The 19,054-nt window shown below is 34.9% G+C and overlaps 1 protein-coding gene across 1 annotated transcript in view; it reads left to right on the top strand.

Moving 5' to 3' along the window:
• Positions 1 to 2,580, top strand: part of LOC141432261 (protein croquemort-like) — a 32,535-nt gene extending 29,955 nt beyond the window's left edge. The window contains exon 11 of the mRNA XM_074093807.1: positions 356 to 2,580. Within this exon, the coding sequence (XP_073949908.1) occupies positions 356 to 472 (117 nt within the window). The 3' untranslated portion in view covers positions 473 to 2,580. The remainder of the gene's footprint in view (positions 1 to 355) is intronic.
• The last annotated feature ends 16,474 nt before the right edge of the window (positions 2,581 to 19,054 follow it).

Raw genomic sequence — 19,054 nt, 5'->3', positions numbered from 1 at the left:
AATAACTATGATTTTCTGTCTCATAATCAAAGAAATTAGACCTAAGAGATCATAATGAAGAACAAAATACGAACCTATGACACCCGTGACGCGTGATGACGTGACACTAACGCCACTTTGACGTGATGACATTGACATGTTTACTTCACAACGCCATTATATATACTTAGTAATTTATTCCATTTTTTATTGAAAATACTCGATAATCCGAATTTTCCACCTACAAGTTGTCGACTCGGATTGACTAATTTTTTACGCTCTTCAATTTGATGTGCATTTCGTTCGAGTCTACCATAGACCGGTACGAAATTATTAATATAGATAAAGTAAAATTATATTTACTTTTTCTTTACAGGGCATCGGCGTGCTGCTACTGATGATAGGCATTTGGATATTAATAAAAAAGCTGCTCAAGTCGCCAGAGACAACTCCGATACTGTCTTCCGAGTCCGCGTCGCAAGAGGAGCAATGACTGCGCAGGTTTTGACCGGCCTTAAGGTATACCGGTAGACTGATGTGTGACCAACTTTGACGAAAATATTTTGTCATAGCTTAACAAAACTAACCAAGACAGATAAAGGGTCTGTTTCCGCGTTTCTCTGATAAGTTGTTGATATTTTACGTAACAGATATTTTGTACTGTCCTATGTGTTCATTACCTTTTATTTCAATCATCTTTATTCTTATTTTTTTAATTTAATCATTGCTTTTTTTTTCATTAAACTTAATGGACATCGTTTAAATGTCACATAAAATATAAGGCTCTTACCGGAGAGATGTGAAAGAACCCCTTAGAATTGCTCTTGTCGTAAAATGCAATGGATAAGTCAAGAACCGACCAATCACATTATCGCATTGTCGTTGTCAATTTTTAAATCAAAAATAATTTGTAGATGCATGTCTAAAAAAAGTAATTTATTTATTTCACGAAAAATAAACAATATATTTGACTTTCACAACTATGACGTAGCATGCGCCTGCGGTCCGAATTGCACCAAACCAAAACCAAAGATCTCGAAGTAAACACTAAAAAAATTAAACGACTCTACTCACGATTGTAGGCCAGGCACTGTTTGACTAGATTCGGTATTTTAGCAAGCCCTTTTTAAGGACGCTTTTGAAAGCGTGCTAGAAAAAGGTCTACATTTTTTTTTTACTAATTGAATCGAACCGTTCCTGCCCTGTAAGGTTTTATAATCGTGAGTTCAATTGATTGTTTTTTTAGTTTTATAAATCATGTCTCAAGAGGACATTTACATACAGTAATCATTGAAATCACTCCAAAAGTTTCTAAACATCTAATTCTATATGCGTTTGAACGTAACTCTAACTATAGTTATATATAATGCGCCAATTCACCGTGTATGTAAATGGCCATAATGCTATAGAGATATGTTCCTGTCAATTGCCACTTGTATATTTAAAAATGTGCCTTTTTATATTTAAAACACTGTAAATAAATATAATATAATATTATACACTAATGACCAATGAATCAGGGTCAGATTCTATGTAAGTTTTAAAGAAATCAAACCTGTTTTTGCCCCCGACTATGGTGGTTACTCGTTGACTACTGTTTTAAATAATAGTTTTAATAGTCATTTATGTAGTTAGACCAATAGAAAGCTTAACAATTTCAGTGATCTTCCATTTCGATGTTTGTTTTTGTATTATTACACACTTAAGTTTTGTTTCGACCAGAACTTATGATATGGACTTGGCCATGAAGGGGTTCCGTGCTACCATGTAATTGCAGTTATTAATAATGAGGATAAGACTCCAAAAATAACACATTTCTTGTACGATGACCTATTAACTTTACTAGCCGTAATAAACAGAGCCTTGAATTTTCGTGGCGCTGTTGAACTGTCATACTTGTCACTTATCAATTTCCAATATAGAAAGAAAGAGAAAACAGAAAAAAAACATTTATTCGTGACAACATGGAAAAATTGGGTAAAAATAAAGTAGTAAAGGAAAACATATTAAAGAAGATTAAAAGTAGAGGTAAACGAAAGGCGGCCTTGTCGTTAAAGAGCGAACTCTTCCAGTTAACTTTTGAGCAGTTGAAACTGGGAAATAGACATAGGTATGTAATGAAAAAGTAATAGTTTTTTTTTCTAATTTATTTATTTTAAGTTTAGTTTTTTTAATTTCATTTTCAAATTATGTCGTAGTTCTAACAAGTGTTCCATTAGTTTCTCTACAAAAGAAATTACGATTATTATTTTACGACAATGTTATTTAAAGTCTAATAAATCGATATCATTTAGGTATATTATAGTATTTAGGTATCGACGGTGAAGTACCAAGACCTCCTAACTGATAAATCTCGAACATGCAACTTAGCTTTAGCTAGGGGGTGCTAAGGTCCTCAATCGCATGTCAAAGGTCTTTCAGTTAGGAGGTCTTGGTACTTCACCGTCGGTATGTAAGTACGTTTATAACACCCAATATGGATCTCATGGTCTGAAATAAACGTTTTTTTTTATTCAGGTCATAAGTGCCACGAAAATCCGGGCTCTAAAAATAATGTATACCTACACTGCCGAATTTCGAGTGTCTGACTAATAAAATGAGGTTGAAAGGATACCTACAGCCCTGAGACAAATGGATAGACAGCGTTACCACAGTGATAGGGTTCAGTTTGAATCTTTCGGTTGCGAAACCTAGGCAACTACCTCTGCTGTGGAAACTTAATTTTTTTCTTTGACAGTTTTCAAATTGTGAAAGTAATGTTTCAAATATCTATTATTGCCTCTGTTTTGTAATATTATTAGAAAAAAACAACAAGCTTGAACGTAATCATTAATAAAAATAACCAAAGTATATTTAACGTTTAGGAGAATTGTATTTATTATTAATTTACACTTTTTTTCTGACAAGCAATTATTGTTATTATGTGTAAATATTAGATCAGTTTTCTGTTAATTGTGTATAGAAAAGAACCATTATTTTGTAACTATAGATGTTTTATTTTTATTTAGTAGTCTATATAAATGATTTTTTAGATGTCATACATACATATACAATATACTATTTCATAATTTACTATTTATTTTAAAATAAGTGTCAATACAGGGTGGAAAAATCAAAGAGGTCCTGGCCCTGGACAAAAGGTACCCTAAATAGTTTAAATTTCACTAGAAGGGATTATTATAATTGAGTTAGTTCCGAAAGAATGTGACGTCTTTCGACGAAACATAGATGTCGCTAGTGCTGCTGCTTAAGTAGCGTACTAAAAATGAGCAACCTGAGATATGTATGCATAGGAAAAATTCGTGTCTAGATTCCTGTCCAGCGGTGGTGTAGGGGTTATAGCACGCAGCACGGATTGCTGAAAACCTGGGTTCAATTCCCAGCGCTGGTCTCTTTTTCTGGTTTTTCTGTGCATCCATGTCTCAGTTTGTATTTTCGATATTTAATAGAGTTCTATAAAATGACCATTTCAAAGTTCCTGAAATTTTTATGGCTTTAGAGAAATGAGTTATGACAAACATTACATTATGACTTACAATGTTATGGATCGCGAACGGGACCCGCCTATTTCTGTTGACTTATGTTAAATGTATGTATGACTTCGGTCTGACTCTCGATTTAAAGTCTCGACGTTTTTGACTTATAATGTATTAATCTTCTTTTTATTCATATTTAAACATCATACACTATTAGCTAAAGTGTGTTTTATTACATATATTTTCTGAGGGATATATAAAAGCTCGATGAAGAAAATTAGGGTCTACATTCCGTAGAAAATATATGTAGGTAATGTAATCTGTTATAATATGTTTTGTTATTTTCTTTCTAAAGCAAAAGCAGGAATGACGGATAAAGACAAAACATTGGCAAAGTAAGCGTTTTTGAATAAGGTTTAGGCGATAGTGATAGTAAAGTGTTCCAATAAATGATGATAGTTAAACTCATTACCAGATGGTCCGGAATGTAGGGTACGGCGTTGGATTATGCATTTTCAGTTGCGTATCAAAATACAGAAACGTTAGAAAATAAGAATAAATAAGTCATTTGGCATAATTATACAGCATGCCCCTGACTTTATTAAATGAAAGGTTTGATTCTACTAGCATAACTAGAGACCGGATTATATAAAACATAAAAAACTTGAAATATGCATGAAAATATGATGATAAATATGCATGAAGACAGTCAAAGTATGCAAAAATAAATTTAATAAAGACTTAAGTTTTTAATTTATTTCAAAATTAAGATATGGACAGTGAATTAATAATTAGATATTTATTGCAGTATTAAAATCACTCTAAATTCATGTCCATACTAATATTATAAATGCGAAATTGTGTTGTATGTTTGTGTGTTTGTCCGTTTTTCACGCCGTAAGGGAGCGACGGATCGACGTCATTTTTGGCATAGAGATAGTTTATGGGCCCGAGAGTGACATAGGCTACTTTTTATCTCGGAAAAATGCACAGTTCCCGAGGGAACAGCGCGCGATAACCGAATACCACGCGGGCGGAGCCGCGGGCAAAAGCTAGTATTTTTATAAGTGGAAAAGGATTGTTCCACATCCACTGAGATTGCCGGGTCAGTATTTACATTTGGGAGATATGTTCCTACATATTGTTCTTCTGGTAATGAATCAAACTATCCTACCCAGAAATATTGCGAATATAGTGAACATATGCATTATCACAAAATTTTCGCCAAAATATGCAATGCGATGAAAATGGTCTTTAGAGACCGGATAACTTAGCTATTTTGTTTTGTTACATTACAATGTGCTGTCAATTTAGTATTGTATTGCATATATTGAAGATTACATTTAATCTCTATGAAAAAAATAAAATTAACACTGGCCATATTGTTAAAAAGTAGCTCAATTATGCGAGTAGAATCGAACTTTACATTTAGCCTATGGTCAGAGGCACATTGTATAAGTAATGTTTGGTTTGGGAAAACTATGAACTATAAATTGATCGACTCTACACAGTACAGATCACTTTACGTTAAGTTTATGTTTTAATAATCCTAGTAAAAATACCACAAACGGGACTTATCACGCTATTATTACAAAAGTAATATTTACCTCGACGTTTCGGCAACGTTACAGTTGCCGTGGTCACGAGTAGACTGAAGTGTGGGGTGTCAAGTCTGCCTAGCAGCGCGAGTTCTTCGAACTACCCGCACTTGATCACTAATAGTGCCGGCACTCGTATCACGAACTACCCGCACTTGGTCACTTTTATTATTATTTGCGCTGCTAGGCAGACTTGACACCCCACACTTCAGTCTACTCGTGACCACGGCAACTGTAACGTTGCCGAAACGTCGAGGTAAATATTACTTGTGTAATAATAGCGTGATAAGTCCCGTTTGTGGTATTTTTACTATGAGTGAGAATCACGAAAGTTTAAAACGTTAATAATCCTATTGTAGCTTTTATCCATTATTCTGTAAAGTTTTTATGAAAGAAGTTTTCTGTACATTCTCGATCGTCTGGTTTGGTTAATTTCACATGATAATAAATGATGAATGAGAAGAAGGGCTACGAAATAGCCCGAAACATGTCGAGCTAAACTCGGTTTAAGACGTGAGTTATCCGTTACAATATCATTTAATATGAGTGGGTCTCACGGCAGTTTCATGTTCAAAATTTCACATGACTTTCTTCCATTATTTTTTAAGGAGCACCACAAACATTAGACGCTATATATAATGTACCTATATCCTTCTTCGTCTAGTGCCAATTTTTTTTATTGTTAAAATAATATACATGAGTCACTTACGTATCAGTATTCGAGGCATGTCCGACATGTTTCGAACCAATTAGTGTTTTTTTTTTCAAGGTCAGTTCGAACAGGAAAAGAGCGCTCTTGCAGCTCGGCTACTAATATAAATGAACGTGTTTGCTAAAGAACTACGAACCGGTTCGAAACGTGCGGGCACACGTCAACTGCTAATAAGTGAGTGACATACTTTTATTTTTGTAAAATAATTACGCCTGTGTTTTAATTCATTTTGTTTTATTTATTTACTAAAGACTATTGAAATACTGTTTTAGAGTTTAGACGTTAGGTCATATCGTCTAACGCGTAGGTGCTCACAATCGCGTTAACTATCTCTTTGTATCCTCATCATGTAGGTACAGAAGAAAGGGACCGATTGTGATTCCGAGTGTGTTAAGACAATGTGATCTTTGTTGTTATAGTTTATAGCCGATTTTGTAATAAGATTTTGCAGTTTAAATAAAAAAACAGATATTAATCACTTTTTTTTATTCTACCCTACCCTTTTTAGTGACTTACGACGATATTCTACGACAGTAGAACATTACGTTTGGAAAATTGTGTTCTAACAGACATACAATTCTCTTTGTAAGTATTCAATGTTAGTATAATAAAGAGTTATGTCGAAGAATAAAAATGTTAATTAATAATACAAATTTTTTCATGCCATTGCGACAAAGGTAGTAGTAACGTGTCCATACAGATAGTCAACAAAGACAATTACTAATTATAGAAAATTACATAACTTTTATGTAAATTTTATGCACTAATTTAATTCTACAAGGTAGATAGAGCCTTCATTTTTTTGGAACGTACAGATGGTTACCACCAAATAAACAATAGGTACTTTAACAATATTTAAGGACAAATAGTGACCAAAAATATATATCGTAGCGACAAACGTGTTCAAAAATTGAGTCGCATTTAGATATTATTGGGCATAGAGCAGGTTGTGCGCTTGAATATACTTTTTTTTTATTCGACTGGATGGCAAACGAGCAAGTGGGTCATAATCATAATCATCTTTATTTGCGTAAAAAATGGTACAGTAAGGAAAATTGAAACATCCTGGTCTCCTGATGGTAAGAGATCACCACCGCCCATAGACACTTGCAAGACCAGGGGGATTACAGATGTGTTGCCAACCTAGACGCCTAAGATGGGATACCTCAAGTGCCAGTCATTTCACCGGCTGTCTTACTCTCCACGCCGAAACACAACAGTGCAAGCACTGCTGCTTCACGGCAGGATTAGCGAGCAAGATGGTGGTAGCAATCAGGGCGGACCTTGCACAAGGTCCTACCACCTGCAAACGATGATGATGAATTACTTTGTAGATAACTGCTTGCTTTGTAGATAACTACGAAATTCGAAAATCGGAGTTCGTTTCGTACCGTCCCTCTCACTGGTATTAAATAATATTAGAGTCAGCGGGACGGCAAGATACCAAGTTCGAATTTTGCACTTGGCCATGGGGGCTACTACGAAATTCGAAAATCAAAGTTCGTATCGTTCCGTGCCTTTCACTCTCGTATTAAATAATATAACAAGCGTCAGTAACGGTACGATACGAACTTTGATTTTCGAATATCGTAGTAGCCCCTCTGGTATGGAAACATACCAGCTGTAAATTTCCTGCCTTGCAATGTAATTAAATATTTTATTTTGTTGTTTACGATGTTTTCAGTGGTAAATATTAGTCTGTAGAGCGTACCTATTGTAAGTTTTTATATCGTGTTAGTTTATACTTATCTATAGGTACTTCTATACTAATATTATCGAGGAAAGATTTGGATTTTTGAATGTTTGTTACGAATTAACTCAAAAACTACTGGACACATTATTACGGTTCACATTATTCCAGTAAAAGCGTAGCAGTAGCGATACATAGCGGGTCACAATCCAAGCGAGTACACAAGATCGAACGAGCACCGGGAACGGTTTTTACTGGAATAATGTGAACCAGGCATAAGCCCCTAAGTCAGTGATGGGGAAAAATTTTCCTTCGCGTGCCAATATATACTAACGCAATATATGGCGGGCCAAGTTGTTGCATTTTTGGCTATGTTATTTACTGAAATAAAAATATTGATGTGTATTTTATGAAACACTAATTTATTGTGCAATATTTTCGATTTTCGCTCATCCCGCCGTGCTTGCGAAACAATGTATGTATGTATGTAAACTCTTTATTGTACAAAAGAAAATTAACAAAATACAACTGACAAACTTTAAGATACTTGTACAAAGGCGGACTTATCCCTTTAAGGGATCTCTACCAGTCAACCTTTGAGTGGATGAGAGGAGAGGAGCAATACGTTAGGGTCCGACAAAGGGTGAGTTTAAGAGTTAAAATAATGGAAGCTACTATACAATGCCCGATTGTTGTATGCAAGCTGCATGGCCATTGCCAATGAGAATGAAATTTCTAACAATACAAAATCTTCTCTTGATTTTTGTTTGATGGTCGCGGGCCGGATTCAAGCCTTCGCGGGTCGCAGTTTCCCCATCCCTGCCCTAAGTCGAAGTATATCTACATTATGTTCCTTCAGTATATTATCATGTTCTTGTAATTATAATATTGTTGTTGTTCTTGTTGCTCCATTGTTCTTGTTTTTAATTGTAATTTGGTTGTAGTTGTAAGTACCTAGTTATTAATATTGTTTTTTTTTCTAAGGGGAAGATACTTACCTACCTACATACCTACTTAATACTTCAATGCACATAATGGTTTTACAGGAAGTGTCACTTAAACTAGCAGATCACATTATGTACCCTGTTGGGCGCAGCGAATAAGATTACAATTACAAAATTAATAATTTATTGGTTATTATTTTATTTTATTACATTGATATATTTGCATTCCATACATACTATAATTTATCTTCTAAATATTTATGAACACTGTATCGTTTTCTTCAGCTCTCATTTGTACTGGTAATTTATTATATTTTTTTATGATATGTGCCAGTATGTGGCACAAGGTTTATCTGGATCGTGTCGATAGATTTGGAATGTTTCGATATTGACCTCATCGATTCAGATAAACCCCGCTAAGTATAGATTATCTTAGGCCGGGGTCGTTCTCCCCACCACCCGCAGCGTCTGTGTGCACGGCGGGCGAGAACTACCGCTCCTGAACCTTTACGAACACACCACGCAGAACGACCTAGGCCATAGATTTATTCTTGTATATATATTATAAGCTAGCTTGTAATGAGATTAAAATCAGAGCAGTTAGAGCAATTCGAGTGAGTTCGGATTAATTCAATCCAAGTTCTCACTAGATGCGCCACTGTTCCCTGAGGTTTTTAAGTATGGTTTTGAAAGTCCTGTATTAGGGGCGTGAAAACAAAAGTATCATTAAAATCATATTTAATACACCTTAAAACCGTACCAACTAAATATCGGCATGCCACAGTGTCATGTCCACGTTTTTTTGGGAAAAACCATAACAAAGGTTTCCGTAACAAATAACTGTTCAAAAGGTAACTTATTCATTGCACCCGGATACGCATATGCCATAATTAATTCAGATATTGCAAAATATTCATAAATTATTCTTATTATAAATAAACGTTGTAAGCTCACCCAAAAACTATGAGATTTGACATTTCGGAGACCTCACGCTACACTAGCGCCTCTATACATCAACCGATCGCCCTCATTCGAGTGAGTTCATTAATCAATCCAAGTAATCCCGACAAATGCGCTTTTAGTCCACCACTCAACTTCCCCTAAATCAATATAGCCCAAGTCCTTGCATTATGAGAGAAGGCCTGCGCCCAGCAGTGGGACGTGTATCACTGACAAAATGCTAGGTTGGATTTACCAGATTCAGTTTGAATGTACCTAACTAAAGTCGTCGGCTGATTTTGGTCATGTCACGAATTTTGGTCGATTTTACCATAACTCAAATAGTTGGTGTTGTAACAAATATATTTGTTAGATATAGGTAACTTATTCTGTTGCACCATAATACTAATTATGTAAAATTAATTATGTTATTGTATTGCATTGTATTTTATAGCTCTTTACATAAAACACATGAAATTAAAAGTTGACAAGAAAACAATAGAAATTATTGTCATTTGTTTACTAAAATTTACAATAGATAGGTACTCTTTGTCCATGTTTGACTTTAATTTTAACATCAACCTTTTATTGTAAGTACAAATTAAGAGGTCTACTTGAATACGTAAAATCCAACAAACCAAGTTTTTTTTTTCAAAATGAATTTTTTCAAATTTTTCCACCCACCGGTTTAGATTTTAAAGGGGGGGACGCTCTATTTTAATGAAAATTTGCACTTTAAAGTTGAATAATTTGCAAACTTATCACTGAATCGAAAAATCGTTTTAGCAACTCCCAATGGCTTTAAAAGACCTATCCAACGATACCCCACACTGGTTGGATGAAAAAAAAATCACCCCCACATTACGTCTATGGGAGGTACTGTAAAAAATTTTTTTAATTTTTGAATGTACTACTTATTTCGTCGGCATAGTTGACATATATATTCGTGCAAAATTATAGCTTTCTAGCACTGATAGTCCCTGAGCAAAGCCGCGGACGGACAGACAGACAGACAGACATGGCGAAACTATAAGGGTCCTTTTTGCCATTTTGGCTCTGGAACCCAAAAAACGATGCAAAAACATTATAAGTAGGTACATTAGATCTGTGTCTAAAATTGCGGGTGACCACTAACTCACAATCTTAGACATCATTCAACTTATCAGTCGCAGGTCTACGCATCATAACAATACAACACAATGTGTAGCAATCAAGTTGTGTACGACATGCGTACCTCTGCGATAAGTTCAGTTCTGTCTCCAACTCCGTGGAGTAAAGACGTGTCATTGTTTTTTAAAGACAACTTTACGTGATAGAAAAAATTTAAAGTACCATGAAAGTGTTTATAAGTGCGTGTGAGCTATATTGTTAAAACGTTTCGGAATTTCAACGTTAAAGGGATATTTTGGTGAGTTTAATTAAAATACGATTTGGTTAAATTATTTGATTGGTGTTATTGTTTTTACCGGTTCTACTTTATTAGGTTAATTGATTTTTGTGGCTCTGGATAGTTGTTTATAGAACAGATAAATCTTAAAGAAACTTTCGTGTTATTTCGGCTTATTAAATAGAGTGGTAAATTTCAAATGTAATTTCGCTCATGAATTTCGAAGAAACTCAGAGGTGCGGGCCGGGGTTTGAACCCACGATCCTCTGCTTGAGAGGCCATAGGTCAAACCACTCGGCCACCACGGCTGACCACATTACAAATACATTTGAAATTTACCACGAGCTTTACGGTGAAGGAAAACATCGTGAGGAAACCTGCAAAAACCTGCGAAGCAATTCAATGGTGTGTGTGAAGTTCCCAATCCGCACTGGGCCCGCGTGGGAACTACGGCGCAAGCCCTCTCATTCTGAGAGGAGGCCTGTGCCCAGCGGTGGGACGTATATAGGCTGGGATGATGATGATGATGAAATAGAGAGTGGACACTTTATTGGTAAAAATATTAACTAAATTACTCCTTGTATGTAGTAGTAACGTGTCTATACAGACAGTCAATATAAAGACAATTACTAATTATAGAAAATTACATAACTTTTATGTAATTTTTATGCTCTAATTTAATTCTACAAGGTAGATAGACCCTTAATTTTTTTGGAAGGTACAGATGGTTACAACCAAATAAACAATAGGTACTTTAACAATATCTAAGGACAAATAGTGACCAAAAAATATATCGTAGCGACAAACGTGTTCAAAAATATTTGAACACCAGAGGCTTTAAGAATTGAGTCGCATTTAGATATTATTGGGCATAGAGCAGGTTGTGCGCTTGAATTTTTTTTTTATTCGACTGGATGGCAACCGAGCAAGTGGGTCTCCTGATGGTAAGAGATCACCACCGCCCATAGACACCTTCAACACCAGGGGTATTGCAGATGCGTTGCCAACCTAGAGGCCTAAGATGGGATACCTCAAGTGCCAGTAATTTCACCGGCTGTCTTGCTCTCCACGCCGAAACACAAGGTTTTAGGTTTTAATTTATCCATATTTTAGGTTTGACCATTGTTTTGATTGACAAGTCTGTTTTAATTGTTTATAATGAATGATAATGATAAACTCTAAATACATTAATAAATTTATTAAATTTATCACCCATGATGCCAGCAATGAAGATTTGAAGAAGACTCTATATTTTTATAATTATCCATTGTTCGATCTAGATTAAGAAATATGTTTTTAATTTAAAGTGAGAAAAGAAAGAAAGAAAATAATTTATTTATAACAGCAATGACACATTAAGGTTAGGAAAAATAACAATAAGAAGTGTTGCCGCTAATAATAATTTAACTAACATTTTAATATTTTTAGAAGGTCCTTACGGATAAATTACGAAAGTTGCATAGAAAATTTGATTAAAATATAAAAATTTCTAACTTTAACCTTTGTTATTTTAATTTTAACCTTAGCGCGTTCAATTAGAACCGCTAGGATTAGTTAGAAACATTAAATATCCACGGTTTTTTTAATGCAACTTTAATGAAGTTCACGATGTACATTTTTGGCAAAAACGCGGGACTTTTTGTGAAATCCCGGAATTTCTGTTCAATTGCTAAGCCTAATGCTATACACGTGCGAAACCGTAGGTAAAGGCTGGTAGTAAGTTTTTGTTAAATTTTCATTTTTAACCCCTGCCGCTAAAAGAGGGGTGTTATAAATTTGATGCAAATGTCTGTCTATCTGTTTGTGGCATCATGCCTCTCAGATAGATGGAACGATTTCGACGCGGTTTTATTCACGTGAAAGCTAGTTTCTTAGCGGTAGTTATTAGCTATGTTTCATTAAAATCGGTTCAGCCCTTTTTGAGATATTGAACTTTGAAATGGCAACGGTGGGGATGGTTCTACTTTTCTAAGTTGGTATTGTATAGTACATAAATAGGGGATTGCCGACAATCCCTGTTCGCTGGCGAGGCTTGTATAGCTTTTCTTAAATAAATCCAAGGAAATAATACCGTGTCATGATATTGAACTCATATCGGAAACAATAACACTTATTTCAATTAAAAACTACTCTTTTTAGGTATAATTCGTAGAATTATTTGTTATTTTTTCTATTCCCGCCAAAATTTAACTAATAAAAAGAACTCTTTTCAACATTTTTTTTTGTAAGTGGTTAATGTTTTTGCCGCCAAATCTAGGGACGATTTTATTTATTAAAAAATAACGATACCCTATTAATTTGTTATTTTAGTAAATAATAAAATAAACAATAAATGTCAATCCTGGTTTATTATTTTGAATACCTGATTTAATTTAAATAAATAATCGAATCAAATAAGAGATTAAACATAATTTTTGTTTTTCTTAATTGGCAGTATGCCATAGATAGATAGTCATTAAAAAAAACCCCAGTGAAACAAAACAAAAGACACTCTTTGCTGGCCATGGCCGGCAATGTTGTATGAAATTCCATTATTATCCTCTAATTTGAAATTAGAACGAATTTTCAATAAGTGCTATACAATGACGTACTTGGCGTTCTATGATCACAAAGATATGGAAGACATTTCCTTGGATGTTTGAGAAAAGGTTATTTATTAGACTCTTTCTGATATGGCTTTCATATCGGCCAAAGTCATTTTGTATTGGATCAAAGTACCACGACCTTAAGGTACCTATTATACGGGGTTAAGTTAAAATTAAGCTTGTAAAATCGCTCCCCCACCCTCTATTACAATGAACTAAAACATTAACTTTGCTCACCCTATTACAATATTTTTAATCACAATATTGTCTTTGTAACTCTGTAATTCCTTACACTTCTCATTATAAATAACTAGCTTTTGCCCGCGACTTCGTCCGCGTGGAATAGTAACTTTGGAAAGTATTTAATTTATTTAGGGTACCTATTCTGCCAATAATAGTACATAGAATCTTCTACGGTTTACTGAAAATAACCTATTTTAATACATTGCATAATGACGTGACGACCTTCCATATAAACTTTTATCCCCTATTTCATCCCCTCACAGGTCAAATTTTCAAAAAACTAAAACACATACCGACTTATTTCTTATTAAGTACCTAAATGCCAAGTTTCATGGTTTTATTTCCGACAGCGATGAACTTCCACCATATAAACTTTCACCCCCTATTTCAACCCTTTAAAGCCTTTTTTTCGCGATAAAAGATAGCCTATGTTCTTTCCCATGGTCTATTCTATCTCTGTACCAAATTTCATCGAAATCGGTTCAGCGGTTTTTGCGTGAAAGCGTAACAGACAGACAGACAGACAGACAAACAGACAGACAGACAGACAGAGTTACTTTCGCATTTATAATATTAGTATGGAAGTATGGATTAGCTTTTCTTATCTCGTGTACATGTATGTCATAAAAGGAACCTCTGTGCAAAATTTCAGCTTTCTACGTTCAAGGGTTTGGGCTGGGCGTTGATGAGTCAGTGATGAATGAAAAAGGACTTGTGTGAATGTGGACTTTATATTACTTATGTAAAAAAAAGAAGATAATGCAAGTACTCGTACAGACATCAAGAAAATAAGAGTACCTATTGAACTTTTCTTGTAACAAATTCTTTTTAAACACTCTATTTTCACCAGTCTGTTGTGTTTAGTTCTCCAGTGTATGTCCGCATGGAGCCACGATAATCTTATTTATTTAGCATTTCATTGATAAGTTTGATAACTCTGTGATAAACGACGCTTACGACGACTCGCGAGACATAACTATAGATAAGTTATTTGTTCTAAAATATATCTGAAAAAAAAAAAATTGTTTTAGGTACTCACTCACACTCACATTTATGGCCATAGGCCACTCACATGCAGTCGCTCGTCGTCACGTGACCCCATTTTGCAGGTGATTTTTCACATGATTTTTCACATTATCCGATCCGATATCGGTATTGGACGACGATAGACGACATCCGATAGCCGACACTATATTTCCGATAAAATCGTTCCGATACGGCCGGCTCAAAATGGCTGCCACGCATCGGGCTCTGCACATACAGAGATAATTTAGATACACGGATAGCACACATACAAACTTTATCGTCCAACAGCCCACGGGCGGCCGATGGTGCCGTGAACGTATCGGTGTCGGCTCCTATATCCGATATCGGGCCGGACAATGTGAAAGACAGGTACATATTTCATACATTTACTTGCACCGATATCGGATCGAATAATGTGAAAAACGCTCTTAGGCAATACGGCCTTTGTTCCCAAAGTCGCCTTTTACTACGCCCCACGGGGGGTTCGTTTATTTGAAGACCGGGGCCCGCACGGACAATCCTAGTCTACCCCAGTTTAAATAAAAATAATACTTTAAAGATTTTTATAAATATGCACGGTGATGCGTACGGTGAAGGAAGACATCGCGAGGAAACCTGCACACACCTGTGAAGTAATTCAATAGTGTGTGTGCAGTTCCCAATCCGCACTGGGCCCGCGTGGGAACTACGGCCCAAGCCCTCTTATTCTGAGTGGAGACCTGTGCCCAGCAGTGGGACGTAAATACGCTAGGATGATGATGATAAATATGCACAACAACTTAGTCAAAATTCTGTGATAAAAAAACATAGTGGACTATGAAACTACGTATTCATTATATTCTGCATTGCACGCAATTAACATAAATAGTTTACGATTGCTTCAATGTGATAAGTGATAACTATTACATTAGTTAGATAAACAGATTAGATTTATATTAATTTAAGTCGTCATTCATTATCGTCATCAGCCGATAGATGTCACCTGCTGATCAAAAGCCTCCCCCTTAGAACGCCACAATGAACGACAACTAGCCTCCTGAAAAGGAAGCCATAAGGAAAACGTTGTAGAATTTAAGACGTCTTTAATTTTATAGGAAATGTTGTGGAAATGTGGACATTAATGACAAGTAGATACAATAGTGGTAATTAGGTAAAATTTTACATTGATTTAATTCATTATTTAGACGACCAGATGGCCTAGTGGTTAGAGAACCTGACTACGAAGCTTGAGGTCCCGGGTTCGATTCCCGTGTCGGGGCAGATATTTGTAAGTATGAAAAATACGAATGTTTGTTCTCGGGTCTTGGGTGTTTAATAAGTATTTAAGTACGTATCTATAATCTATATAGTTATATTTATCCGTTGCTTGTTACCCATAACACAAGCTTTGCTAAGCTTACTTTGGGACTAGGTCAATGAGGGCTATCGCGAATGAATTCGCCGCTAGAGGCGCTAGTGTAGCGTGAGGTCTCCGAAATGTCAAATCTCATAGTTTTGGGTGAGCTACGCGGGTTTATTTATAATTAGAATAATTTTGTGAATATTTTGCAATATCTGAAATTAAATTATGGCAAATATGCGTTCCGGGCAATGATGTCTGTGTTTTGAGACAGTTTTGTCTTTCGGAAACCTTTGTCCTCCCTTTTTTCCGAACAAAACAGGGACTCTGCAACACTGTGGTATGCTCGATATTTTATGCTACGGTTTTAAGGTGTATTAAATAATAATTTTAATCTAAACTTTGTTTTCACGCCCGTAATAACAGACTTTCAAAACCATACTTAAAAACCTCACGCAACAGTGCGCCATCTAGTGAGACAAAAAACGATAGCCTCATTGGTGTGAATTGTCCCGTTATATTTATTTATTTTATTTATTTGTCATGTTTCGTGTTTAATTCGATTAATTATTTTATTATTATTATTGTTTTATGTTGACATAATGTTTCTTGAGATTAGTAATTGGATAGTGCAAGGATTTTAATTTAATAATGTATAAGAATGAATGTAATTACTTCAGATCCTACATATAGTCGTTAAGATAAATTGTATGTCGTAACATGTGTTTGTTTGTTTGTTTTGTTTTATTCGACTGGAAGGCAAACGAGCAAGTGGGTCTCCTGATGGTAAGAGATTACCATTACAGAGAAACGTATATATACACAATAAATACTTTGACTTTGACTTTGACCTGAATTCATCGGTTGTCTGCAACTCTCGCGATGTCAACAGTCCACCTAGTTGGGGGGTAATGGTTCTCACACGAAACCCCTAAACTAACAACACGGTGTTTGTGAACGGAGGATTTTTTAAGGCTTGGAAATAACCTCAAAATGACAACGGTGTGAAAAAATATATTAAAACAGAATGATTACGAATATGAATCTATTCAATTATATTAAGGATTAATTAGTTTTATTATGCACAGTCCAATTAGTTTTAAAATATTTTCAATTTTGAAACTGTTAGGTAAATATGCATGCTTTTAAAGCGTCACTTCATAAAAAATAAAAGAAAAGAAAAAAATTGCGAAACAATTTTTTTTTGCTATTCGAATTTGGAACAAATGTCCATTAGTCGTATTGAGGGTACGTTTTTTAAAAGTACTTAATATTTTAATTTTGAACAGAACGTCGTTTTTTCCCTCGCATTCAAAGTGAAAAGTAGAGTGTTTAACGCTAGACTAAGCCCTCGTTCTGCTCGGGTGGCTAAACATCTCGTGCCATTATGGCTAGTTTTAGTCCCTTGTTGAACAATCTACTATTATTGTATAACTGTGTACATAATAGGGTGGTCCGTATAGTTGAAGACATAAATGTCTATATATGTATATTTAGATATCCTTGACGAGTGCTCCTATCTGTCATAAATAATCTTGTTCGACCGCTACTCGTATAGCATAACACGTAGATTATCGAATAAACTTGTTTAGCACAATAATACTTCGCATAAAATTTACTACACTTAAAGAGTCATTTCGCATTTAAGAGTCTTTTCGTATAATTGGTGTCAAGTGTCCCGTGATATTTATTTTATAATACTTATTATTTAATTTTGCATCGCCGAAGGAAATGAAATGAAATGAAATGAAATGAAATGAAATCGTTTATTGCATGACCACAGGTATATAAATTAGATCCTCGTGTTTTGGTGTGTCCCTTTATGATCTACCATTTTCTTGGTGTACAATATAAAAAAATAAAATTGAACAAAATTAAAAATCAAATCAATGAAATTAAATTAAATAGAATACATTAAATGAAGTTAAAAATAAAAATAAACAAAACATAATCAATTAAAATACATTAGCTAGTCAAAAAAAAAATACAATAAAGTTAAATCACAATCACTCAACAAAAGGAAGATTGATTTCTTTGATTTTGTTGACCGAGCGCACTTAGACATTTTGTAGAGCGAGCGTAGCGAGCGTGCAAGACGGGTCGGGATAATATAAAGACAAAAGCAAAATCTTTTCCAGTTAAACTCTGAACATTTCTTTTTTTATATACTGAGCGGCAAAAAATCTGGCCCTTAAATGTCAAATTGGCCAAATTTTGTTTCCGCTGAGTATAATTTAACATTATTTTGGAACGTCCTTGAGAGGTAGGCACTATAAATACTCCCTTTAGCTTTTTTATGATATTTTCTAATTACTTGTGCTATTTTATTTTTATTATTTGTTTTGTTTTTTAATTGTTTCATGATCAAAGTATTACTAGGTATCTATCTAAATTGCTTAACAGTCACATAAAAGCCATTTAACGAACGTCAAACGGAAGTTTCAATTCTGCTAAACAGTACAATAAAAGGTTAATAACATGAGAAGCTGTCTTATTGAAAAATGACTTCAATTAAGATATTTCATCCCAGCCTATATACGTCCCACTGCTGGGCACAGGCCTCCTCTCAGAACAAGAGGGCTTGGGCCATAGTTCCCACGCGGGACCAGTGCGGATTGGGAACTTCGCACGCACCATTGAATCGTTTCGCAGGTTTGTGCAGGTTTCCTCACGATGTTTTCCTTCACCGCAAAGCTCGTGGTAAATTTCAAATGTAATTCCGATTAAGATACTTACTTAAAACATGAGATTTATTTGTTTGCTTTTTCCATTTATACAGGTACTTGTTTTTATTCGCGACTTCGTCTGCGTATGATTAAACAAAACTTTATAAAAAATAATTAATCATGACTAAAGATATACTTAATATTAAGAATAAAATCTTAAATAAAACTTAACTTTAAGCTAAATACATAAATATTTAAAAACGTAATACTAAATTAAATGTAAAAATCACCCTCGTGGGCGTGGCATGGTGCCAGGCCGGCAGAATTCCCTCGTTGAATTGCGATGGAAATTTGTTAAGAGTTAGCTGCCAGCCCTTTGGTCTCTAAGTGTGTGTCGATCAGGCGCTTTTGCACTTAAACTTTATTAATTTAATTAAATATTCGGAGTGGACACGGCGCACGACGAAGTC

Source organism: Choristoneura fumiferana, chromosome 10 (genome assembly GCF_025370935.1).
Source record: "Choristoneura fumiferana chromosome 10, NRCan_CFum_1, whole genome shotgun sequence".
Taxonomy (NCBI): domain Eukaryota; kingdom Metazoa; phylum Arthropoda; class Insecta; order Lepidoptera; family Tortricidae; genus Choristoneura; species Choristoneura fumiferana.
The sequence above is the reverse complement of the archived record's forward strand: the minus strand, read 5'-3'. Positions and strand labels throughout refer to the sequence as shown.